Genomic DNA, 27,748 nt, shown 5'->3' on the forward strand with positions numbered 1-27,748 from the left:
CGATGCCGAAAGTTTTCGCTTACTAAATATCAGATTAATTATTATCAACTTTGAAGCGTAAATTAATGCGGCGATTAAATAGCTTGAAAGGAATGGTTCAAGCTTAGCGATTTCTTTTTTCTTGAAATAATGATTTTAAGATTAAAAATAACAATTTTTCAATTCTATTGAAATAATAGCTTATTTTAAACAAAATCTGCCACAGTGGCAATGGGTTTTAAAAATTCGGATATTAAAACCGGATATTTAGTTAGCAATTAAAACAAATAGGGGAGAGGGGGGCAGCTTTGAACACTTTTTAAACTTTTTTTATAAATCCATATTTTAATTAGTCAAACCACTTTTTTTCTACTGAACTCAAAACAATGATTAAGGAATAAAACTGCAGTGTTTTAACAAATTTTGAGCTAAAAAATAAGTCAGAATCCTTATTTCTTCAGCATACGTGAAAATGTTCAAAATTGCCCCAACCTGAGGCAGCTTTGAACACACCTGGGGCAGCTTTGAATTATCTCTGGCAAATGGAAATAACTAGTGATTAATTTTTTTTTTAAATAAAGCATTGATTTATTTTTAAATTTCATTAAGTTTAAGTTTCTAATAGTAAAAATCAGTTATCTTTTCTAAATTATCTAATCTTATAATCACTCTAAAGAGTTAATCTAACAAAAGTTATATAAAGCTATTTAAGTTTTAAATAGAAGCAATTAAAAAAAAAAAAAAAAAACTTATAAAACCAACTAAACCTTAAACTTAAAAAAAAAACACGGTTATAACGTAGATGGAAATGGATTAAGTTTAAGTTGAGTATGTCAAGCCATAATTCATTTTAGAGCTTTTTATTAGGTAGTCTCTTAACATTATTTCCTCATCTTTTTTAAATACTTGTGCGACAGTATATTTAGTCGTCAAACCAAGATTGGTCTTAGATGATAAATTTTTATACTTCTTTATTCTGTAATGTAAAGTATTACGTTTTATATTATAAGTTGTAGCAGCTTCGTTTGGCCTCATTATTCCACTTACAACTTGGAGAAGAGCATTCTCAAGTTGTAAATGGATTAATGTCACTCTCTTTTTTTTTATAATTTCAGTCACTCTCTTTTTTTTATAATTTCGAACCATTTTTATCTTTAAATAATCAAAATTCAGGCCGTAAAAATCAAGCAACAAAGTGCGAGAAGTTTAAACAACGATTCAAAGGTGCCTCATTCATTTTATTCAAAACTGTCCCAATAGCGATTTAAATAATAAACGATGACTTTTCCAAACAAAATTATCTCAACGATTGACATTTTCTGCTTAATTGTAAATCTTATGAGTTATTCTATCTTATAAATAATATTAAACATCTCACTATTTAGAAACGTGGTAAAAAAGTTCTTACAACTTTATATCGAAATGTTTACAATTTGTCCTCAAAAACAAACCAATCATATATTTTGTACAATTTGTGCCAAATGCCAAGAAGGACAGGTGACAGGTGCGAAGGTAAATATTATCTTCAAAAAATATTTAGTTTTATTAAGTTTAAATATAAAAACGCTTCAAAAATGCATTTTTTCAAAGCTGCCCCCGTTCAAAGCTGCCCCCCTCTCCCCTATGTCAACATCATCAGTTACACCGGTCAACATGAATATTGAGTCTTTAGAATATCTGAACTAAAAAGTGCAGTTTAAATTGACCGAAAAGATGAATTATATCCTTTTAAACTGTTTTGCAATTTTTTAAAAATTATTACATGAAAAAACAGGCGCGCAGTTTTTTCTTAACTTAATTTTAAATAGGCTTTACAAAACTTTAGAATTGTAGTCAAAGTAAACTTTAGCTGCAAATATAGCAGAGTAATTCTACTTCCTGTATAAATTTGATGCCATTTTTAGACCTGTCGTCACAATGGGGAATGTTTTTTACTTTATTATCAAGTTTAAACTGAAGTTGAGTGTTCATATGACAGATGTGTAGACAAATATAAATTACAAACCAATATTTTATAACCAGGCTCAAACTTTGATCTAAGCCATCAAAGCACCATACTCAGGGGGAGGGGTACATTTGCACACGGTCAGGGAGCAAAATGCCACTCGTTGAGAACGCAGGACACGGAAAGTAATGTGTCAGTTTTTTTAAACACAATATAAACTGATGACTGATCATAAATAATTGTACAGGTTGGTTGAAAAGGTTTTTAAAGCGACAGTTTTTTTAAAGCGAAAGTTTTGAAAGCGACAGTCATTTTTTAAAGCGAAAGTTTTGAAAGTGTCGCTATCAAAACTTTTCAAACATTGTTATCATAAAATATCAAAGAAGTTATTTTTGTGTTTTTTTATAACTGTACTGCCCGAGAAAAAAAAACCGGCTAATCCTGTTAAGTACTTAATAAGTTTCCTTCTAAAACTTAGTAAGTTCCTAACGAGTACTTACTAGGAACTTACTAGGATTAGCAGGAAATTCATAAACGTCATCTGCAGATGATGTTTATGAATTTCATTAGTCATGACTAATGGGAAACTTAATAAGTTTAGCCGTTGTAAGCGAAAACTTACTAGGATTAGCCGTATTAGCAGGAAGTTAAACAGATTCCTAGTAGTATTAGCCGGTTTTTTTTTTCTCGGGTGGTTGTTTAATATTTTATACTTATATTACGCTTAATCATTCAGTAAAAGATTAATATAGGATCCTCGGTTTTTTTTACTTTGTTTACCACAATATTTGTTTCCATAACCATTCGTTATTCTCGATGTTAACAAATAACGAATGCTTATCGTTGAATACTTTTTTGTAAGCATCGGCGTTTGGCTTTTCCGTTATAACGAATAAAAACGACTAAAGTGTATTCAATTGGCGAATCGTAAAGTTAGATGTATTTTAATGAAAATAATTAGAATTTAACAAATAAGAGAAAAAATAAAAAGATTTCTGAAAAAGAAAAAAATTTTCTTTTATTAAGGAAATAATAAGAAAACTTTTTTCTAAAACCTTTTTTTAATAACTGTATATACAAAATTTATGCATAAATTGAGTGCAATTTATGCATAAATTATTTAAGTAATTTCAAATTTGAAAACCGAGTTTAAATTTTGTTTTTTTGTTTTTAGGGGAGGATGGGTAGGAGTGAGCCAAGGGTAGGAGTGAATCGTTGATCCTACAGCTAAAACGGGAAATTAAAAAGACTCAAAATTTTCACCAAGTACTTACATACAAATTGTTGTTAACACAATCCAATTTTTTTACCGCTTCTTGGTGCGGGTGTCTCCGTTAGCGTTGTCATCCACTCTTTTCTGTGCAAAAGTAAATTTTTTGTATTTTTTGTATTTTTGTACTTCTTTAATGAGCATACCGGCTGTTTCGAGACATTACTTAGTGGTTGAAAATTTACTAATAAACAATGCAGATTTTAGAACAAAGTATTTTACATGCATAAACCACGTACTTATTGCACATTTAATGTTTTAATCCAGTTGCACAGCTTGGGGAGGAATGAGCCGTTCCTTCACGGTAGGATTGAACCGCGGGTCACTTATCCTTCAAGTTAAAAAAATTTTGACTTCAGCGTAAAAACATATTTACGTTTGACTTTTATATCTTAGTATATCATTAGAAAACTCGGGTGCAACATTACATTTATTTTTACTATATGTTATAAAGCCTCGAGTCTATAAAAGAACCACTTCGAAAACAAAAACTTTAAGTAAAGATATGAAAGATGCATTACATTTAATCCAAAAAGGAAAAAGTATTAGAGAAACTGCAATAATTTCCAAAATGCCCTATCCAACGCTTCGTCGTTCTTGGAGAAACTTTTTGCTTGATGAAAATACAAGACTTACCCCGAATTATTATGTTAAAAGAATATTTACAAACAAGCAGGAATTAGAATTAAAGGAATATATTTTGACTTGTTCAAGAATGTTCTATGGCCTTCCAATTAAAGAATGTCGGTGTATAGTTTTTGTATAGATGTATGTATAGATTTTGTATAGATGTTGTATAGATACTTTTATTATATCTTAATATTTGGAAATAATCATTTGTCATGGCAGAATTTATTGTTATTTATGTTACATTATTACTTAATTTTGTTATGTTTAATTATAAAGTATTTGTTATTTACTTAATTTTCAATAAATTAGTTAAAGAAATATCTAACTTTAGTTTTCTAGCAATCAAAGATAATGGCTCACTCCTACCCATGAATGGGTAGGAGTGAACCAAGTGGTTCTGGTTCACTCCTACCCACGTAGGTATTACTACTAGTTCACTCCTACCCATGAATGGGTAGGAGTGAACCAGTAGTAATACCTACGTTATTGTTCAATAGTGATCCTCAAGGGAATTCCGGGAACGGTAATTCCCGGGAATCTCGTTGGTCAATTCCCGTTCCCGTTTTTTTTTCGGGAAATTCCCGGGAATTTTTTTTAAATATAAATATGTAGATTATCATTTTTTAAAGGTATATTTAAAGTTTATAGTTGTAATTGCAGGTATAATTAAAATTTAAAACTTTTTTTATACCTGGAAATACACTTTACGGGTGTTAAAAAAGTTTTAATTTTTAAATATACCTGCAATTCTATGTATCAAAATGAATCTTCATAAATTTTACTCTAAAGTCTACCTGCTGTTGGTGGTGCAATTATTGCAATATAAAAACGCGTAAACTTAACAAGTAATTAGTTATTCAATATTTTTTAAAGTGTAAAGTGCACTGTGCAAGTTTTTTTAAAACAAAGTGAAAAAGTTATTTTCGACAAATTATCAAAGGTAAATATAGTACATATAATGTCATTTCTTTTTCTAAATCTTTTTCTTTTTTTTTATTTCTTTTCTTTTTTTTTATTTCTTTTCTTTTTTCTTCATTTCTTTTTTCTTCATATCTTATCTTTTAACTTTAAATACCATGTCTTTTGTGTGGAAGCACTTCAAAAGGGAAACGGGCAACAAATATAAAGCACGCTGTGACGTAGACTTGGGCAATCGAAAGTGAAGTGCTGTTCTCAATTGTGCTGAAGGTTCAACGAAGTGTTTGATAGAACATCTAAAGCGTGTTTATCAGATACTTGATCCATTGAAATCTGGACCGACAACAAGCAACCAAGCTCAACCAAGCACAAGCAGCACTGACAATCCTCCAGTAAAGAGGCAAAAGCTGATGACAGATTTTACTAAAGCATCGTTTGAGGAAACCATTTCTAAAGAAGTTGCTTTAAATGGAGTGAACTTCGAACAGATCGTCAACTCAGATATAATAGCAGAGCATGTGAAAGAGAAGTTTCCAACAAAAAACTGGATCTGGTGTTGGATCTGAATGGATCTGGTGTTGCAAAGATTGTTCTAGGTTTTCATAAAGACATCAAGGCTAAAATAAAATCGTGGATTCAAACTCATCTAGCTGAAGGACATTTCTTTTTAACAACCCTTGATGAATGGACATCTACTGCAGGGCGACGCTTCTTGAACATTAATCTTCATTATTTTAAAAATGGTGTTGATAAAGAAATCAGTTTGGGCATGGTTCCAATTTAAGTACAACTGCTCTTAACATCAAAAAACTAGTAAGTTGATATTATAATCTTTTTCTTTTTTTAGGTTTCTAATTGTTTTATTTTTTATTTTTTATTAACAGTTCGAAGCAAGATTGATGGAATTTGGCTTGGATCCAGTGAAACACATTGTTGGCACTTCTGGTGATAGTGCGAGCGCTATGGTATCATTTGGTTCTATGACCGCATCAGAATACGTCCAGTGCAGCGATCATGGAATTCATCTGGGTGTTACTAAAGTTCTTTATCTAAAGAAACAGTCAGCAGATGCTTCAGTGGATGACGACGACGATGATGTCTTTTTCGTTGAGTGTGGAAATGAAGATGAACCTGATGAAGATGTACCTGATGTCGGCGAGGATACAGAATCAGACGATGAAGAGGAGGCTGATTCACTTCAAATGGTTTTCGCTTATCAATCAACGATCCCCAAATTTAGAAAAATCGTGAGCATCTTCCATCGATCATCGGTCAAAAATGAAATTCTTCAAAAATTCGTTAATAGGATGAACAACGGGAGAGAACTTAAGCTGAAGTTAGATTCAAAGACTCGTTGGGGCAGCCTTCATGATGCTTGCGAAAGGTTCTTGAAGTTACTTGGACCTGTGAAGGAAGCTCTGAACCACAGGGAGGTTGACAAAACCTGCTTATGGGTAGATATCGACTCAAAAAGATTGGAGGAGCTGGTAGAAGTTCTGAGTCCAGCGAAGTTGGCAATTCAATTCTTGTCAAAGAAATCAGTAAATCTCATCGATTGCAACACAACTATCAAGTTTCTCTTGGACAATCTAGAAATGCATGATCATCAGCTCTCGCAGGACATCTTGTTGGCTATCAAAGAGAAAATCACCAAACGCAGACATGACGTTCTTCAATAACTCATCCTTTACTTGCACGACATCAACAGCATCAATGGGCCGAATCACTTTGCTACATCGACTGTTGCAGCTATGAGCAAACTTGCAGTGAAACTTATGGAAAGACTCTTCAGTACTGAAAATGATGATTGTGTGGAACAACCTGAACAGCAAAAAGAACCATCAGCATCAACATCACACCAGGTTCAAAGAAGTTTAGCTGAGCAACTGACACTTGCCTTAAAAGCTTCAAGAGAGGTCACCAACAATCAGGCGGGCAAAGTTATTGACTACAAAAAGGAGATGCAGATGTATGCGAAGACAAAAGTACACTCACCAACTCTGGATAGACTTTTCGAGGGACTGAAGACAATACAAGCAACATCAGTAGCTGCAGAAAGTCGTTTTTCGGAAGTAAATATTCTTGTGAGCAAAGTTCGCAACCGTCTTTGTGATGAGAACATCGATGCTATTTCTTTTCTTAAATGTTATTTCCGAAATAAATTGATAAAGTAGATTTAAACATAAATTTTGAGTTTTTTGTATTGCTTTTTGTATATTTTGATTAAAAATTTTCAGGTTTTAGAAAGAAAAAAAGTATTTCAAAGCTCATTCCCGGTAACTGTAATTCCCGGGAATGAGCTTTTTCATTCCTGATATTACCGAAATTGAAATTCCCGGGAATTTGAGGATCACCATTGTTCAAGTTATCAAAAATCTGAAGATATTTTGATATTTCATGTATTACTATTAGTACTATTAGAAACATAATACATTAGGCTACCTTAGGCTCCTTATCCTATACTTTTTCCATTTTTAGTTTTCTTGATGTAATCGATTTAAAAAAAAGGGGCTCACTCCTACCCAGCCTCCCCTACTTTTAAAAGGATTTAAGTTTTTGAATCCTACAGCCTTTTAGTGTTATCCATGGCAACGGTCTTAGCAGCAAGAATGGCCGAATTTTTACCTCTTCTCTTCAAATGAAGGAAAAAATATGTTGTTAACAAAAAAAAAAAGATGTTTACACCATGCGAGCGTTAAGACGTAATTAGTTAGAGAAATTTACCTACTTCATAAATATAGCCCAGTCAATGACCGCTAAAAATTATGATAAACATCGGAGACATCTACGTTTAAGAAGCGTGGACGGCCGAAGAAAGATTTTAAATACTTAGTTAATGATAGCAAACAGCGAAGTGTCAGAAAAAATGAAGAATAAAGTGATCTTAAATATGAATTAATGAAGATGCTAGCTGAAGAATTTTGGAAATTATTGTCAGCACGAATGTTTCCAGAGACCAAAAAGAAGCATTTCACTAAACGGATCCTTATCGTTTTCCAGGTTGGCCAACCGCTACAGGATTTGTTTGCCGAACTGCACTTTCCGACCTAAAAAATTGAGCGAGGTATTAGGAATTCCTGAAGAGTTGATTGTTAGATTTAAAAATGATCACAACTAACTGTCAAGAACTAGTTAACTGTCAGCAACTAACTAACTGTCAGCAACTAATTGACCCGGCTAGCGACCGTACATAAGGTACTACATGCAGCGCTGAAATATTACTCCATTCTCTTGTTCCTCTAGGTATGTTGGAGGAGGAAGCTTCAGATTCCAGAAACAAATTGTATAGGCAGTATTGGGAGTTCAACGCAAGAAAGCAAATTGGAAAGATGTGTTTAAAAGAACAACCGCATCATAAGATCCTAAGCTCAGCTCAATTCACTTATCATAGAAGTGCGCAACAAAATAAAACAGAAAAATTCTTTAGAATTACCTGACTTGGTTAAAGAGTTTTAAGTAGCTTGTAGATTAGAAGATAATGTCCCAGCTGCTACTGCAAAAGCTTCCGTAAATATTAAAATGGAAATTATGGAGGGATCTTGTCATTTTGAACGATGAAGTTAAAATGAAATTATCTTCTATGAAATTATGTATTATGAAACTAAATATTAATACAATGTTAGAACTTAAAAAGAAACGTCTTTTTTGGTGTGTAGATTTTCTTTATATCGATTTTAAACATTGGGATTAAAATAATCTCAAAAATGTTAAAATACCTTTCTTGGTCACCCATGTACAAAAGGGCAGCACTTTTGGCTGTCGAGGTCGTGTAATTTCTTAGAAGTAATTACAGATAAGTAGAAAGTTTTAAGACGTAAATTACCAAAATTACTGTCATTTCTAAATTGGAGCATAAATCAAAAAGATTTTTCTTCATCATGTAGGGGACACTTGGGGTCTTCCAACGCAATTTTTACCTACCAAAAGTTTGATACCAAAATCGTTCAATTTTTACAAAGATTTAAATTCTATTGTGCGGCCCTCTGAAAATGGAAAAAAATTTTCTAATTTTTTTTTTCGAAAAGCACTTGCTACTACCTTTCCAACAAGAGGTGGACTGTCAAAATCGGTTATGCCTTTTTCTAGTTCTCAATTTTAGGGTTTTTACTGGCCGATTTTTGAGCAATTTCAAAATTTGGTGCTAAAGCTTGGAACTTAAGTAGTTAAAAGACTTTAAAAAATATCAAAAACTCAGATTTTTGTCCACGTAGTTATATGGGACTTTTCCACTGGGAAGCGTGAATATAAGCATAAATTTTGTATGACATTTTCAAGCTGTAATTGGATTTTTATATGACTTAGATTATGTTAAATTTATTTCCGCCTGGAAACAAACAAAACAAAACAAAAAAACACTTTAGTTACTAGCAAAATTTATTAGATCGTTTGGAAAACCCAGTATACTTTGTCCCTGAATTCTCACGGACAGAATCTCATCCGAAAAATAAACTTATGTCATTATCTGCTTGGTGGAAGGCCTACCGGAGTTCATACCATTTTCTACAAAGTTTTTCCGCTTCTCTAAAAAATGTCATGATAATTTGTTGTTTTACTGCTTGATTGTGAGTAAGTTAGTAAGTTTAAAAGTAGTTAAGTTTTATAAATTAGATATTATAACATAAAGGTTGATTAGTTGCATTTGATTATCTATTTTGCATACTATTTGAATGATTTAAAAAATCCACATGTTATTGATATGTCATAGTTGCATTAAATCATTAAACAAATAGCTTAATTATTTGATGTAATATAGGATTAATATATATTTCTACATTAGTTGGATAGCATTTATAATAAAAATATATTTCTACACTAGTTGGATGGGATTTAATAATAAAACTGCTTTTTAGAATGCATAAATAGAAATATAAACAAAGTATCTTCTTACATGTAGACAATTAAAGAAAGCATCAGTACAGCCAGTATATGTTTTTTTCATTGCATTTATACTTATTTTGACAACCATGAAATTCTACTATGTCAAATCAGCGCAGTCCAACTGACAGCATACCTTTAAATGATTTTACACCAACTTCTACACCATTTAAGGCATCACTGTTTAAAGGTCAGCCAGAGAGTGAACCATTGCTTCGAGCTCGTAGAGTAGCTATGGCAAAGGTGAAAATTTTGTATAACATTAATAAAACTACATTTCTTTTTTCTCTTAGCACAACTTTATATCTTTTTTGTGTTTTAGTAATAAGTTAAAATTATATGATGTTAACAGTCTCAATTAGAATAAAATAATATCTTAAGGTAATACACATAGCTAGTATTTGCTATGCTGTAGAAAATAATTTAAAAAGACTTATTAAATTTTGAAATTGTTAGATTAAAAATAATTATAATAAGTGTTTTAAATATAATTTTTGTTTAAAAAAATATAATTAAATTTAAAATATTATGCTATCTCTAAAAATATATGTTTGAAAACAAAAATTTAAAAATCAGTTGCACTCAAAAGAATACATACTGAATATGTTAGAACATAATTTTTTAACTTAAAAAAATATAAAAAGTCGAAATTTAATTCTATTCCATCCGACTGCTTTTATGAATTATTTTTAAATGTGATTGTATGTGTATAAATTTAGTTTAAAACCTGTGCATAGTATTGAATTTTATAGCACTAACAGACCAAAATTATTGTCTAATAATAATACTATAAATGTAATAGCATTTTTGACACTTTAATTCTATAAATGTAAAAATGATTAAAAAAACCCAGCAGCTTTTAAGGATATGAAAAACCTGTTATAGATGTGGCTTATTTCTCCCTAATTACATAAAAATTGACAAATTTGTTCCAATCTTTTACAAATAGGTTTTATTCTGTCTAAAATGAGAAATAAAATCCATGATAAGGCTAGAACAATCACTTATCAATTGTCAATGTGATGAAAGTCTAAAGCCTACTCTTAATCATTTGGTGTTAATAAGTTATCAAAACATTTGTGAACTAACTAGAGTCTTTAGGACCTTTCAGCTGGCCCAAATTTGCCAACTATATGGGTAGAAAGTAAATACAATTGACACATGAAAAGTAGTCAGTGTAACCCATATGTACATTTTAATGCATATGAAATTTCATGCAAATATCTTGCATGTTTGCTAATTTATTGATATTTCAATGTTTATTTTTATCTTATTTTAAGGCTTTTTATCCAAAACACAACTATCATGGTTGTTGGCTCTAAATTAATTTCACTAACTGTTTGATCACTTAGGAGCCTTTTTTATTTACAATACGTTTCAGCCAGAATAATCACCTGAGGTTGGCACAACAAATCATAATATATATAATGATAGGCTTTCATTCAGTCTCACTCTATCTTTGGTAAAACAGACTAATTATTTATGATAAATAGGTCCACATTTAATAGTTATAGTAGGTCACATGGTAAACACATGTTTTAAAGATTTTTCCATTGGCATATAATGACAAATAATTCACCAAGGTCGCCAGAGCTCTTATTAACAACTTTTTATAGAGACACTTCATTGTATTCAGTCACATGATAAAATGCTTGATGGTTTATTAAATGAAAACTGTAGTAGGTCCTAATTATGGGTTTCCTGAGATAATAGTTTTGTAAGTGTTCCAAAACATGGGAAAAACTTTAGATATCCTGAAAAAAAAAGATTTTAAAAATATTTATCTAAACACAGACAAGTGCCTTCACTACATTTTTGAGAACACATTCAAGTGTTTTTGCAGCATTCTTGAGAACACATGTCTTTACAACATTCTTGATAATAAAAGATATTTTATAGTTTTAAGAAAATTTGAAGAACAAAAGTAAAATTCTAGTAAAAAAATCTTTCTTCTCTAAATTGATTCCATGTTCATACTTTTTCAATTACATTAAAAAGGCTTTTTTTGTAAACTTTTTTTAAAAAGATGCTTGCTATTGTACAATACAGCTAACCAATTTTTGGGTATACTCTAGATGTCTGATTGACATTTTGTACCTGATCTAGTGATGATGTAAATCCTGATGTGCTGCTTCAATTGCTAAACAACTACTTCACTGTACACCCTTGAAGCTTATTTTTATGGCAAAAAAAGATCTGCATGTGACTTTAGGAGTCACACTTCCATTTAGTATTGCAAGATAAGATGTTTTGAACTGATCAATCTTCTTTAAAACATTATCTTCAAGATTAGAGCTAAAATATGCACTCATCCTAAACACTTGGAATGCTAAACTTATCTCAATTTATTGTTGAAAAGAAGTTAAAGGGAAATGTTGAAAACTAATCAACAAATCCACATTTTTATTAGTTTTTGAAACTCATTTCCCTTAAACTGTCCCTGAACGGTAGAAACACTACTGAATATTTAAACATGCTGAAAGACTTTGTAACTGGCTTTTTATTAGAGCCCAAAATTCTCAAGATTATGAGTTTTTAGGATTTTTCAAACCAAATTTACACCATATGCAAGGATATGCTTATGGTGCAAACTTGGATATGCTTATGGTGCAAACTATATTGCTTGACTGTGCCTAGAAACCCAGCAGAATATTTGTCATTTTCAAATCACAAGAGCTTTGATTTGAAAATGGCTTGACATCATTAGTCCCAATGTGGGGCCAGATTTGCTGAACATTTACATAAATTTCAGGGAAAATTCTTACAATAACAACAAATAAGTTGATGTTTGACACCTGTGTCTTTTTCACCTAATATGGAGAATGGGCTTTATTTTAAAATTATTTTTGAACTAAATTTGAAAATTAAAATATAGCAACAAGAAAATGAAAATTAAATTTTGTGATATCTTAAGAATTTAAAAAATGTCTTATTTTTAAATCATCAAATACATTTGTTTTAGCAAACAGCATTTTGAAAAAATGCATTTAAAAAGTTCCAAAAATTTATATCAATGATTAGAATTTCCAATATTTGTTTCAATAATTCCATGCATCCAAATTCAGAGCTTTACTTTTATATGTAATTTTTAACAAAAATTAATTACTTTTGTTAAAAAAAAATTATTGTACATGCTTTATATAAGAAATTATGTGATGGTTGGAAATCACCTTTGCCAATTAGTATTTTCTCCAAGACATTGAATATAAAATTGAGAATACAGAAGCTAATCTTTTATTCTCAAAATTTTGTTGAGGTTCATTTTAATTGAGAAAAATTCATTTTTTATTTAGCTCACATTTTGTTGCTCAAGTTTTATGACCAAAAATATTAACTGAATAAAAAAGTTACCTGAAGTTAACTGAATAAAAAAGAAATTTCATATTAGAAAATAAAATGCAGAATAACTGTTTTGATTTTACTTATACTTAGTGATTTTTTTGTTCTTACCTACCATTTTGTTAATATCTAGCATTTTTTGTGTGTTTCTTGCAAATGACTTTTTTTTTAATAAAATTTTTAAGATAATGAATTTATGTGCATCTTGAATGAAGCTTGTAATTTTGTTTGATGTTTTGACTTGTTTATTTTTTTGACATTTACTTTTGATATTTATATTGTTTTAGAGGCCCTCCACATCATCGATACCATATATGACACTGCCTTCTCCATCAGTGATTTCTGTCAGTCAAGTAAAAACAGATACAGAGTATAGTGGCCTTTCTGACCTCGGTGTAAGATTTGCAATTCTTTTTATATTTCTTTTTTTCTTTTAGTTTTTTCATTTTAATAAAAAGGTTTAAAACCAAAGATCTTTACAAAAGATAAAGATTTTTATATAAAGAATTATATATATCTACAACTATTCCATTTATATTTTAAAAAGTAATAGTTATAAGTACATAAATATTCCATTTATATTTGTAGGCATATAGAATGTAATGGATAGTTTTGGGTTTTTAAAGAAAATCTTTTGTTATTATACTACAGCTTATTACTTTCCAAATTAATAAGCTGTAGTATAATTTATTCCTGATTTAAACAAGCTCTTTAAAAAAATTTGATTTTTCTTGAGAAACCCAAATATCTTTTTGAGCTGTTTAAAAGCTCTCTTACTCCACCAGAAATAAATTACTTTAAAACTTTCTTTAGTAGAAGTTTTATTATTTTTTAATATCATTTTATGTATAGTAAACACCAAAAAGTTTCATGTATGATGCACCAAAATGAAATGGCAAATATTAAGATATCATTTTAGATCCCCTTTTATTTGTGTCTTTTTGTAAACAAAAGAACAATTCAATTGAAATATTAATGTTAAGCTGAAATGCACTTTGTATTTAAAACATGAAACATAATTCAAATATAGTTGTGTTTTGAGCTCTTAAATAACACATCACAGAAGATATTAATAAAATATAGTTTCAGCTCAAAGAGTTCTCATTAACCTATTGCATGATTTTAGTCAAGCATAACTGTTTGAGTGTTAATTCTGTTACTGGCTGCACAATTGGCAGTTTAAAAAAAAGTTTTAGTTTTGTAGCTTCTTACAATGTAACTATGTATACATAGTTACCTTGTTACTCTTGTTTAAGAAAAACTACTTGTTCATTAAGTTGGTCAGAACAATGTTTTGGCTATTTAAGTCTGTTACAATATAAAAATTAAAATTATATTGGAACTCAAGCATCCTTCTTTTTCATAAGAATAATAATTTAGCTGTTGAGTTTTGATTTCAAAATGCTCACCTTTTTTAGAATTATTTGGAAATTTCAACTGAAGAAAAGGAAATTATTTCCAGCAAGTTTGAGGTGCAAACATTTACATATACTTTTTTATATATTGTTGTTTTAACTATTTTATATATTGAATTAAAGTTCATTTAGTATGTTGAAGAAATTTTTATTGGGTTTTTCATTAGGTTTTTCTACTATTTAAAATTTATTTGTTTAGAGTCTAGACTATGATATCCTAGAAAACATACCACAAAAAAATGAGTTAAAGGCATTTACATCTGTAGTAAGTTTTTTGTAAATGTAGATTTAAAAGTTGTCTTTGGTCACTTAGAAAATGTTCTTTGATTTTATGATTATCTTTAAAATATTCTGATTGATACTTGATCTTTGTAAAAATTTTCTTCAGAGATTTAATAAAATGAATATTTATCGATGGGTCATCATGTTCCTGATTGGTGTTTTGACTGCTATCTTTGCTGCAACCATTGATATATCAATTGATAAATTAGTTAGCTTGAAATACAGCATTATAAAGAAGTGTATCTTTTTGCTACTGAAGACTTTTCAACAGTTCTTAGGAAAAAGTTTATATAAATTTTATAATAGTTTAAAATAATTATGCAATTATGTATAATATTTATTGGTATTAAAAGTAAATTTAGTAACAACCAAAAAATACTACTTCAACTGTGAAAGTATTTGGTGCTTATTAAAAAAAAAAAAACTGAAAAAAGAAAACATTATTAACTTTATTGTTAGTTAAAATTGCTTTTCTGATCTAAGTAAGCCCCTCTTTGAATTTGTCTAGGTGAGCATCAAGGATATGAACTTTAAGAGACATTTGCATGAGAGTCTGAGCCAACTGCTTGTAGATTTTAGCCTTGTGATTGCCCAGAAAGCCTTGGAACACTTCAACAAAACTGTTCCAAACTACCTTTGCTGTTCTCTTAGGAAATTTGTCACACTCTATGATCTTGTTTATTTGTGGTGCAACAAAATGACCACCTTTTACTCTATAAGCATGGAAAGAGTTCTTTAAGGTATTTGAAAGCTGATGGCTCCTAATCTAGGGTTGCAACAAATTATTCAGACTACTTTAAAGGCAGAGGAAATAGGGAAACTTAATTGCACTGAATTCCACTTAATGAAAAATTGGGAGTGATGAGTACTTGTTCTTGTTTTGAAACAGTATAGGTTTGAGACTCCTGGATGAATTCTTTATAATGTATCATTTATTCAGATTACAGCTGATTCCTATAGCCTAAAATAAAACAGTTACATTATTGCAGAGAAATCTGAAGAAGTTTGATGTTTATTGATGCTTTTTCTGACCTTAGACTTGCATACATCTAAAAGTGGGCTTGCATTCATCTACAAATTCCACTGTTTGAGTCTAGATGTCATATGCTGATTATTTGAGTTGGTAAGACCAAGGCTCTGATCAAGTTGTTAGAGATATGGCTTTCTAGAGATATGGGTTTTTAGAGATATGGCTATCTCCTCTCCTAAAGATGGTTGATCCCTATTTGGAGAAGTAGGAATAGGGAATTCAGATAAGCATGATACTGGGATGATGATGAAGGAATGTATTTTAAGAGTTGTACTCTTGTCACTTTGGCGCTTGGAAGGTTTTTCATGCATTAGTAGCAACTCTTGAGTGATGTGTTGGTTCTCACCAAATTTTTGAATTAGCTAGTTTCATGGTTTATAATTTTTTCCTGTAGTTACATAAAGAAACATGAAATTTTACACATTAGATAATATTGTGTAATATTTTAATAGCAAGATTATTTTTTCCTAAAACTAAAAATTATTAAAAATCTCATTTAGATTTTGATAAATCATTGAAATTGTACGAAAAAAACCATTTTAACCAAAACCATTTTAATCAAAACCATTTTAATCAAAACCATTTTAATCAAAACCATTTTAACCAAAAATTACCATCAAGAGAACAAAAGTTAGTTTCATCAACTTCCCTTCAAGAGTTTTGAAGAGTTTTTTTGTTTTCAAGAGTTGTCTTGAAGGTAAATTGACTGATGTCTTGGTGGCCTTGGCTTGTCACGATTGTAAACAATTATGTCAAAAATTTGCTTTTTAAGTCTTGCCTGTCATGACAGATGCTTTTACAGAGTATATTTGCAACACTTCTCAATAAAGTTTCCACAAATGTACCAAAATGCATCTACTGGTTGCAAACATTCTCTTAATGTTATCTAGTTTGATAAACCTATACAACCATTAGTAACCGTATCCCTACTTTGTTTAAACTGTTGTTTTGAATAGACTTTGGGACAGTTCTAGAATGTTAAAAAAAACTCTAAAAGATTCCTGTAAATTCTATAAAATTATTAAACATTTAAAATGCTTTTGGAGAGTTTTTCATTGTTTACCCAGCATAGCATGTAAATTCAAACCACAAAAGTAGATAAATTTCAAAATGTATTTTACTTACTGCAAAACCAAAATTTTTTCGAAATGGCCATTTTCTATTTACTTCAGGCATAAGAAAGTAGGAAAGCACACTTTGAAGCCAGCAACAGGGAAAATGTTTAATTTCATTAGTGTATTCAATTGACAAGTTTTTTAGCTTTTCTCTACTTGAATGGTTAGAAATATTTTGAACTTAACTTTATTTATAATAGATCTAGATAATTGTATTTACAACTCCTGCATAGCTCTTCCATACTGCATCTGGGTAGGGCTGGACTCTGCTTTTGTGCTGTTTGCAACAATTATTGTTATTTATGGAGAGGTGAATAAAGTTACTTTTGAGATATCTCAACTATGTTATCAATTGAATACTACTAATTTTCATAATAACTTTTTTTTCAGCCTGTAGCAGCAGGCAGTGGTATTTCTCAAATAAAATGCTATTTGAATGGTGTTAAAATCCCGCATGTTGTTCGTATAAAGGTATTGATAGTAAAATTCTTATGAACAGTTTTTTTTAGAAGTTAAATTTTCACTGAGATAAAAACAAAAAAAAAGAAGTAGAAGAAGATTTAGTAGTGATCCTGAATTTTAAAAACCATAAAAATGATTATAAAACTGTGAGAATTCTCATAATTTATTGTTTATGAATTACTTTTTTTATATATTAGACTCTATTTATAAAAGTAATTGGGTTGATTTTCTCTGTTGCTGGAGGACTTGCTGTGGGGAAAGAGGGACCTGTTGTTCACATTGGTTCTATTATCGCTGCTGGAGTTTCACAAGGACGCTCAACTACATTTAGTAGAGATTTCCATTTATTTGAAAGTTTTCGCACTGATCACGAGAAAAGAGATTTTGTTGCAGGTGGAGCAGCTGCTGGGGTTTCTGCTGCTTTTGGGGCACCAATTGGTAATCCTTTTATATTTAAAGATTTTAATAGGTATTCTCGTAAAGATTTTTTGGTGGTTTATTATTATTTGTAGTTCAAGATTGTTGACTATCGATTGGTATTTTAACAAAAATTTTGTTTTAGCTAAAGTTTCCTCCGTGTTTTGCTTTAAATTGTAGTATTAAACAATCCTTTACTTGAGAGATTAACATGAGCTAATGCAAATTTAAATTTGTATGCTAATAAATATTTCTGGCATGTAAAAATGGTTTTTTAAAGGCAGCTTCCAAAACTTTGGTGCTAAATTGGATCCTGTACATAAGTTTTTATAAGATGCCACAAACTGTTATGTTGGATTATTTAAACTTATGGTTCAAATATTTCAAAAGGGAAATCTACTTTGTATTGGTTTAAGTATTTTTTTTTCTAGGTGGTGTTTTATTTTCTCTGGAGGAAGGTTCAAGTTTTTGGAATCAAGCGTTAACATGGCGGATGTTTTTTGCATCAATGATATCATCATTTACCTTTAATGTGCTCCTTTCATTATATCATGGAAAGTTTGGAAAATTTGAGTATCCAGGTCTCATCAATTTTGGTCAATTTTCAGTATGCAATAATTTTAGCTTTTGTTTTTCAAAAGTTTATAATTTTTTTATCTCTATGTATATATTATGGTAGGTCATACTTAAAAAGCATTTTAAAAATTTTTTTGGGAATGTAAGTCTAATTAGTCTAATTGTATTTGAAAAAGCAAATTGCTGTTTAATATTTCACCCCCTATGAAACCTATAAAGATTGAAATAGTCTTAACCACCACTATTCCCATAGAGCTTTCTCAGGTCATTTAAAAGATGAACCAGTTAATAAATATAGATTTTAGATTTAAAAACAACAAATTTTGTCAAATAACCTATCTAATCTATTTAAATAATTATCTTATCAGACTCTTCAGCTCTGATACATACACAGAACCTATTTATACACTTCTAGTATATATATATATATATATATATATATATATATATATATATATATATATATATATATATATATATATATATATATATATATATATATATATATATAATTTAATTCTGTTACTTATATTTTACACAATAGAAGCCCATATTGTTTTAATGGACAAAATTTTCCTTCTCCCAAAAGCTCATACAACCTAGGACATTTTATAAAAGTATTTAGTTTTTAGAAAATTATATTTTGTAGTAAAATCTATATTTATAGAGATCTTTTAGATTTAATGTCAATAGAGGATTATTTGGAAATGTTTCAGTGTTTGAGACTGTTAGAGCTTTGTAAGCCTCATATTGTTAGAAATATTTAACATAACTTCATCAATTTTCTTTCTAACTGCCATTCTACCCAATTTATCCATTATATCAGTTTTATCTACCTCTAATGACATTTTTAGAACTCTGAAAAAGTATCCTTCTGATGTATTACATAAACAACTTATCCTGAAATCTTTCTTGCATTTGAAGTTTGGTTTCAAGTGACAGGCTTCCCCCCAGTATATTTTTTTTACCTATCCGAAATCATTTCAGTCATTTGTGTGTTTATTTTTCATAATGTTTTTATAGTATCGCTTGATCTTTGAACTATAAAAATAAATTTTTCTCATAGCTTATTAGCACAAATAAACATTTTCAAAATGTTTGTATAAATCAATGATTATTGGTCTTTAAGTAGTTTTTAATGAAACCCTACTGGTCGACCAAATCTTAAAATTATATTTTTTATTCACCAAGGGATCATATCAAGGATACGAAATTCCGATGTTTTTAATTTTGGCTGTAGTTGGTAAGAATATTTTTTTACTCTCGGTTTTAAAATACTTTTTTGATTTGATTGGATAGGTTTACAGTTAAAATGAAGAGAATTATTTTTATTTAATACTAGTTTTGATTGTTGTATATTTTTAATGTTTTTCTTTTCTAATTTTTGTTTACTAAAAATTTTTGGATGAATATTTTCATAGGAGGATTATTTGGCGCTTTGTTTAATGCAATCAACCAACGATTGTCAGCCTTTAGAGTGAGGTATTATGAAACACATGTGGGAAAAAAATGCATTTAATTTGGGGAAAGGAAGATGTCAATTTTTTACTCTTCATTTTAAATTAATTTTAATGATTGTTTTACTAAAGTAAAGGGAAGGCTTGAACCTTGGACTATTTTTCTGTTACCTCCAATAAAAATGTTGAAATTGAACATAAACAAAAAACTTTTTTTTGTTTTAAATCAAGCTGACTGAGGTACAAGCCTTTCCCCTATATCACACATATACACATATTTTTTAAGTTTTACTTTGCTTTATAGACATTTTGATTTCCTCTAGATTTATCAAAAGTCGCCCCATGCGTGTTATTGAAAGTGTGATTGTTGCAATAATGTCATCTTGTGTGACATTTTGTCTGATATACTTTCATAGTGACTGTAAACCAGTAGGTTTTTTCAATGCCACTCAAACTTTACAGGTTTGTCTTTTGTTTTGTTGATGATTCTCTGCATAAACTTTTTTTTATTTTCCTCTCAAGTAAACAATAGAAAAGAATTTCACAAACCAATATTCTGGAAAAATATTGATTTATTTAATCCAGAAAATTTTCTTTTAACATTTTCTTTGTGCATAAAGTTTTTTTAATATCAAAAAATTATGAGTTGTAATTGATTGAGAATTTTTTTCTTTTAAATTTGAATTATATTCCAATGTTATTGACTTGATATTCTTATTAGAATATGATATTCTTATTAGAATATGATATTCTTATTAGAATATCATTGTTTAAAGTTTTTATGCCTAAAGTTGTTCTTATCTTCTTGTGTTCATTTTTTTCATTAAGTTAATTTTATTTTTTACTAATAGTAATATTTCACTTTTGATTGGTTATGAAACAGTCAAAGTATCAAAACCAGTCCCAATTGCTTCTATAGTGTTATCAAGCAGACCATGAATAACTTTTTTTTGAGTTATACAGTATCTCATTTAAATCTTGTTTTAATGTTGTTCAAACAAATAACTTGAGTTTTTAAAGTAACTGCTGTACTCCAGAAACAGAAATGATTTTAAATTTCTAGCTTGATGTATAATTAGCTAGCATTTGACAATTTGTATAAAAAAAAAAGACGTTACCAAATTACGCTTAAATAATATTACAAATATCAGTTTCAAGTGCAATCACCATCAACTTAAATTGCTAATAATTTTGTGAAAAAACACTATACATATTTGAAAATATTGCAAATTTGACCGATGTTAGCTATGTCTCTAACCATATGATTTTTAAATAAAACTCCTTAACAAAAGTTTTAAGATATTTTCTTTGGCAAATTGAAGCTTCACTTTTGTTAGGTATAAAGCCTTAATTTTTTGTGTTGGGTTCAATGGAGTCTCAATGAGTTGTTGTAACCTTTTTTTTAGTTCTTTTGTGGAGATTCAGAATTTAGTGCAATGGGATCTCTTGCTTTTAATATTCCTGAGAAATCATCAATAGCCCTCTTCCATACTGGTCGAGGTTTGTAACTTTTTTCATAAATATTTTATTGTAGTATTGGTTTATTTATAAAACTTATGCAAACTTAGAAATATATATAAAAATATAACAATCTATCACTAAACGTTTAGTGTACCAAGTATAAAAAGCAATATTAGTTTTGATGGTATATATGTAATGTGTAGTAGTGGTAATAGCTACAGTTACAAAACAACAATATTATTAGAAAAAATCTAAAATTCTGTTTTTAAATATTTAAAATATTTTGGATTCCTTTATTTACATTACAAAAAGATTAATTAAATCCAATATTTATTATTGCTACAGTTTTACTAGCAATCACTAATAATGTTGTTGATATTGATGCTTTGCATGAGATGTGTTTAATTAAGACTAAAAAGTTTCTAGACGATTTTTAAATCTGTTTTTAGAACTTATTTTGTTTTACTCAATAAAAAATTTAGACAAGAAAATCACAGTAATTTCTGTTCGTTTCTTTTAATGAAACTTGTCATTTAAGGAATGTATGGGATTGCTACACTTGTCACATTTTTTATCTGTTACTTCCTTCTCACAACATGGACTTATGGATTGTATGTACCAAGCGGTTTATTTATCCCAATGATATTAATTGGAGCAACATTAGGGCGTTTGTATGGAGAGCTTTTGTATATGGCATTTCCTGGGGGTAACTGGTCTAATCCTGGTATATATGCATTGATAGGGTCAGCATCAATGCTAGGTTTGATTTTTCAAATTAAGAGTTAAAAAAAAGCATTTTTAATACATCATAAACATTGACGTTCAAATAAACAAAAAGCATTTCACAATAAAAATTCTATCTGTTTGATCTCTAAAATATATTATTGTTTATCTATATATTCTTATATATTATATATTTTTGTATAGTATACATTCTCATAGTTTTGTATAATAATTTGCTTGGCAACTCACTAATAATAGTTTCTATTTGTCCTGTGCTGGCTGTTATGGAATAACAAACAGTAAATTTATGAAAATTTAAATTACTTTTTTAATAATTTCTTTGTTAGGGGGAGTAATGCGTATGACTCTAAGTTTATGCATCATCTTGATGGAAGCTACAAGTAATATTACTTATGGACTGCCACTAATGATATGCATTATGCTCTCTAAATGGATTGGGGACTTTTTTAATGAGGTAATGCATGGATTATTTGGTTGTTGATTTCTTATTTGTAAAAATTTTTGTAAATAGAAGTTTTGCATGAATTTGCTTCATTTTGAATAGCTAGCAGTTTTAAATGAATTTATATCATATCTATTGTTTATATTTTGATTTGTGAATAATTCATGATCAATCAAGATAGTTTTAAGTATGATTTTTTAAATAAAAAAAGCTGTTCTTGTGTTACATTCTTTACAGCCTTCATGAGGTATTTGATCTCAAAACTGTTTTCATTCTATTAAACATTTATTTTTAGAAATACTTAAAATAAATTGTAGTAAAGATTTGAGTTTCTTTATTTATTAATATAAGAACTTTCATTGTCATTTTGTAATAGGGTATATTCGATCTCGATATAAGGTTAGCTGGGGTGCCATTCCTGGATTGGGAAGTGCCACAAACAATGTCACAAATTTCAATGAGGTAAATGGTGGCGTTTTCTAAATCAAATGTGATATAACGGGTGGTTACTAAAAATCCGGACAAACTTTCATGGGCAATTACTCCCATAGTTTTTATGGTAGAGATTAAATAAAACTATCATTAAAAAGAGTTTTTAGTTATTTACTTATTTTAATTAAGTTTGTCTTCAACCAGTCTGTTTCTTCGGATTCGGCCAACTCTAACACGAGTTGATCCAAAAAGTGAAAATACAAGGTTAAGGTCAATTTTTTTCAGGAAAATCTTTATTCTGGTTTGTAGTTGCTTCACGTCTTTTGCTTGCCAGTTACTCTCATACACTTTGCCTTTCAAAATAGCCCAAAAGTCTTCTATAGGACGACACTCCGGTATGGCTGGCGGATTGTCAACTTTTTTGATAAAATTGATGTTATAAGTCTCATAACAGTTGGTCACGGTTTTGGCATAATGCGATGACGCCAGGTCCGGCCAAAATATATAATTACCATCGGCATGATGAGCGTTGATGAACGGTACTAATCTTCTCTTTATACAATTAATTTCATAGATGGCTTTATTGACTGCAAGGCCGCTGGGGACAAAAAATGGCTTTGAAATACCTTTGTCAGAAGCGGCCAGCCAGACAAGCACCTTGGGTTCGAACTTGCGCTTTTTGCGATATTTAACATTTGGTGGAGTCTTGTCTCTGTCGCTAGAGTAGTAGGTGCTGTTTCCATTAATTGTTGAGTGTGACAGCGTAAAGTAAGACTCGTCGTCAAGGATGACCGATTTTCCTTTAAAATCACGATAAAGACGATCAATACCGGTTTTGATTCGCTCATTCTGGTTCTCTTGTCGATGAGGTATACCCTGTTTTTTATAACTTTTGATGTCAGTGTATTTGGCAAGAGTTTTAATGATATGTGAATGACTGCATCCATATTTTCGACCAGCTTGCCTCATCGAAACTCGGTCACTGTGATCAAATATGGTTTTCAGGCGCTTGATACCCTTAGGAGTCATGATTTTGGCCACACGACCACTTCCTTGCACTCTTTTGTACCCAGAATCATTCTCAACACGTTTGATTATATCATAGATAGTGCTTCTTGGAATTTTTTCAGCATTGAAGTGAGCTACTGTGAACTTTTTACCTTGCAATTTATTATTCAAATAGAACTCGTAAATCCGTTTTCTTACCTCTTCTTGCTTAGCCATCATTATTTTCTTAATTATTATTAATTATCTAAAAACAAGTAAACTAAGTTATAGAGAATTAAATAAGCTTTAAAATGGATATAAGCATGAAAAAAAAAGATTTAGCTTGTGGCATTTAAAATTCAGTTAAAGTTAGTCCGGATTTTTAGTAACCACCCGTTATAAATATTTTGTTTAGTAAATATTTTACTTGCAAATGTTTTCTTTAGTTTGTCATGTTTTTATATAGTACTGTTTATTGTTTAAGTTGATTGATTTTAATTAAAATTATTTCAGTCAAGTAATGAAGACTCCGGTAGTTTGCTTCCATGCAGAAGAACGAGTAAGTCAATCTTTCTCTAGGACATGTTCCTGGTTTTATATTTTTTTAAACATGATTGTAGTAATGGTGCCTCATCATCAACAACTATGTTTTTATCGAAAGAATTAACAAAAGTTTTTTTTGTCAGGTGGGTAGAATTATCGATGTATTGAAAAACGCATCTTCACATCACAATGGTTTTCCAGTGGTTGAAAATGTACCGCAAACAATGGTGTGATTTTTTTTTATTCTGGAGATTTGTTTAATTTGAAATCCTAGTTTTTTGGAGTATGCAAATAATGGAAACATAAAATAACTGAAAAGCATGCTTTTATGATACTTTTATAGGAAGGCGGTCGCACCACCTTTGGAACATTTAAAGGGATTATTCTTCGCTCTCAGCTTATCATCCTCCTGAAACAAAAGGTATGCAGTTTGATAATTCACATGTGTAAGTGGCTTCTTGTTGTGTACCATTTAGTTTTCGATTGAATTTCTTTCCGATGCTATATTCAGTTCATCTACTGCAGGCCACCTTTTTTTAAATGAATCCTTCACATTATAATACAAAACATTATGATTCTTTTATAGGTATTTTTTGAAAGAGGCCAAGGAAAACCACGTAATCACCGTTTAACTATAAAAGACTTTCGGGATGCTTACCCTCGGTTTCTTCCGATTAGGGTATGTACGACTTCTTTCGGTATGTACGGATATTTGTTCAAGCAGATCTGTTATGAATTTTTATAAATCCATATGTTATGTAAGTATCCATAATTATGTAAATATAAGAAAAATAAATGCTAACAATAACTAAAGTTCTGTCAGCAAGTTATTTTTATTATATTTTCTTTTTTAGAATATAAATATTTCACAGAGAGAACGTGATTGCTATATTGACTTGCGATCTTTTATGAATCCTGCTCCTTACTCTATACAAGAGGTAAGTTTTGGTCGAAGTAAGTTTGTTCTTTTTTATGCAAAAAGTAATTCTTCTTAAAGCTGCAGCTGCGCTGTGCACAATCGTAGTTATCGTAGAGGAAAGTTTTGGCGCGTTTGGATTAAAATTTAATTAAAACTTTTTGTTCTACTTTATTTAGAAATCATCTTTAAATAGAGGTTTTCGATTATTTCGTGCGTTAGGCCTCAGACATTTGGTTGTTGTTAACGAAAATAATCAGGTTAATGTTACGTTTTTTTTTGTTCTAATCCAAGAAAATGTGTAAAAGCTGCAAGCCATATATATTTTTCATTTTTAGGATACCCTAGAATGTCACATAAAATGTCATGTACCTTGGGAATGGCCCATAGTACAGCACTATGTGATAGATAAATTGAATTATTTTTTTTGTGTTATATTTTTAATGCATTAGGAAGCAAAGCTTGCATAAAATACTATCATCGTAAAGAAACTACTTTAATTTTTTTCTGTTTAAAAATATTTAACGGAATTTTCTAACAGCGATTAATTATTTGTATTTCATTAAGTTTAATTGCGTTTTAATATTATAGGTCATTGGTATAGTTACGCGTAAGGACCTTGCAGGATATTGCACTTGGGCTCTACGTGGTCAATCTAACGAAGACGTTCTCGTCATGCAAAATCCTCATCAACAAACCGCTTAACGATCATTTTTGATATATTTGTACGCAACACATACAACACCTGCTGCGTTCGCGGTTGTAAAAAAAGGACAACACATTTTCAACGCGAGATTTCGTTACATGAATATTTAAAAATAAAATTAATTTATAAAAAGTTTTTCGGCTTCAAAATAAAATCATCAACTCCGAGCTAACGAGCTATTTCGTCCTCTTTTTTTTGTGTATGTATGTGTATCTGTGTGCATTCATTGGATAATTCAGTTATCTTCAAATATCAAACAATCTGTTGACTGGATTTGACAACTTTAAAATGCTTTGCGTAGTTTAGCGAAGAAAACTTGAAGAAAGCGGCTGTTGTGGATAAGTTTTCATTAGCAAACTTTTACCATAAGAACTTTTCTCTAAACGACGGTTTTTTTAACCACCAACGGTTTTTTCTTTGTTTTTAACAGAAAAAAAAGACAGGATTTTAAGATTGACGATGTAATTAGTTTAAGATTAACAAATATTTTGTATTCATTCTTTTTATAAATGAAATTCTTTTCGTTTGTTTGTCTTTTTTGTTCAGTCAAGTATTTTAAATTTTTTACAGACTTTCAAATATCTGAGTGCTCGTTTTTACTTCAAATAGAACTCAAAATATTAACGTGTGAGTCATAGCTAAACAATACAAAGATTATTAATGTGTGAGTCGCGTCTAAACCATTTGAACTTTAATTATTACTATTATTATCGGTGATGATATTATTGTCGAAGAATATTTTTGAACGGTAATAATCTCAAAAAACTTCTAAAAAATTTAATGTGCAAAAATTAAATCATTTTATTGACAGTTGATATTTATCTAAAAAATACATTCCCCTAAAAATTAAATAATTGAAGAAGCCAATAATCTGTGCATCGCCCCGCCACTTACACAAATTATCATTGTAATTTTAGTAATGAATTTTATAATATGATCAATAATAATTCAATTAAAATTAGAAAAAATACAAATATTCGAGTACGCCATTTTAAAACAAAAAAACAAAACAAAATGCTTTCTTTTGAAATTAAAATTTCTTTCTTCATTTTTTGGAAGGTGTGAATACGGGATTCACTCCCACCACAGATGATTTCCATTATGGTTAAAAAGAACAAAGGAAAATTACTGAAATTTACTGCTGTAGTTTTTCAATAATTTTTGCTGCTTTTTCTTAACCTTCCTATCGAATATTTTATAATATGAAGAGTTTCTCCGCAACTAATGCCGTGTTGTCTTTTTCATTGTGTTTCAACTGTGTTGCTGATACAATTTGGCCGAACACGAGTTTTAATTGAACATTTAGAAATGAAAGGAGGAGTGTTAATCCACAAGCGGTACCATTATTAATTGGTCATACCAAGAGATAAAACAATCGAGGTCGATGTGTTTCGAAGTCGAAGCTTCAACGTCGCAAAAAGTCGTGTGTGAGCGTGTTTCGAAATCGTTAAAAGTTGTATGAAATTTATTTAAACGGTTTTCAAAATCGTATTACTTCGAATAAAATATATTTTCGCGGTTTTCAAAACCGTAAAAAGTTGTATAAAATTTAATTTGACGGTTTTCAAAATCGTATTAGTTCAAATAAAGTATATTTTCGCAGTTTTCAAAATCGTAAAAAGTTGTGTAAATTATCAAATGGTGTGTTTTAAAATTGTTTAAAATTTCTAACGGCTTTCAAAAATTTAACTGTCTTCGAAATCGTTTGAGTAAATGAAACGAGTGCATTAAGTTGAACTTGTATGTGGCCTACCTAGTACCATTATACTCTTCCCTTCTATTCTCCTAGACTCCTACTCTATCCCTT

The 27,748-nt window shown here is 29.8% G+C and overlaps 1 protein-coding gene and 2 pseudogenes across 4 annotated transcripts; all 3 read left to right on the forward strand.

Moving 5' to 3' along the window:
• The first annotated feature begins 1,278 nt into the window (after positions 1-1,278).
• LOC145184055 (H(+)/Cl(-) exchange transporter 7-like) lies at positions 1,279-26,467 on the forward strand. Of its 3 annotated transcripts, XM_090092320.1 has the most exons (25): positions 1,279-1,491; positions 3,099-3,291; positions 9,637-9,860; positions 13,244-13,351; positions 14,375-14,428; positions 14,571-14,636; positions 14,760-14,892; positions 16,999-17,108; positions 17,189-17,269; positions 17,458-17,698; positions 18,109-18,284; positions 19,445-19,496; positions 19,675-19,735; positions 20,034-20,172; positions 21,117-21,210; positions 21,710-21,931; positions 22,242-22,369; positions 22,734-22,819; positions 24,290-24,335; positions 24,463-24,546; positions 24,663-24,740; positions 24,906-24,998; positions 25,174-25,257; positions 25,415-25,495; positions 25,827-26,467. In XM_090092320.1, the coding sequence occupies exons 3-25, from the start codon at positions 9,720-9,722 to the stop codon at positions 25,938-25,940; spliced, it is 2,472 nt and encodes an 823-aa protein (XP_089948446.1). In that variant the 5' UTR covers positions 1,279-1,491; positions 3,099-3,291; positions 9,637-9,719; the 3' UTR covers positions 25,941-26,467. The 3 variants fall into 3 exon arrangements, with proteins under 3 accessions (XP_089948446.1, XP_089948445.1, XP_089948444.1); XM_090092319.1 differs by lacking the exons at positions 1,279-1,491; positions 3,099-3,291 and adding an exon at positions 9,165-9,304; XM_090092318.1 differs by lacking the exons at positions 1,279-1,491; positions 3,099-3,291 and adding an exon at positions 9,189-9,308.
• LOC149885910 (uncharacterized) lies at positions 4,798-5,672 on the forward strand (annotated as a pseudogene).
• LOC149885911 (uncharacterized) lies at positions 5,437-6,969 on the forward strand (annotated as a pseudogene). Its single transcript, XR_016453935.1, has 2 exons — positions 5,437-5,555; positions 5,627-6,969. The product of XR_016453935.1 is annotated as an uncharacterized LOC149885911 (transcript).
• Positions 26,468-27,748: the final 1,281 nt, after the last annotated feature.

This window comes from Hydra viridissima, unplaced genomic scaffold, assembly GCF_058129835.1.
Source record: "Hydra viridissima isolate aposymbiotic clone 2 unplaced genomic scaffold, HvirCarnegie_v1 scaffold_7, whole genome shotgun sequence".
NCBI lineage: Eukaryota > Metazoa > Cnidaria > Hydrozoa > Anthoathecata > Hydridae > Hydra > Hydra viridissima.

Bases quoted from the DNA above. Each gene is read 5' to 3' on its own strand.
- LOC145184055 (XM_090092320.1), top strand. From the start codon at position 9,720: ATGTCAAATCAGCGCAGTCCAACTGACAGCATACCTTTAAATGATTTT. The intron at 20,173-21,116 runs GTTTGTCTTTTG...CCTTTTTTTTAG, and splicing joins ATGCCACTCAAACTTTACAG to TTCTTTTGTGGAGATTCAGA. The intron at 24,547-24,662 runs GTGTGATTTTTT...ATACTTTTATAG, and splicing joins AAAATGTACCGCAAACAATG to GAAGGCGGTCGCACCACCTT.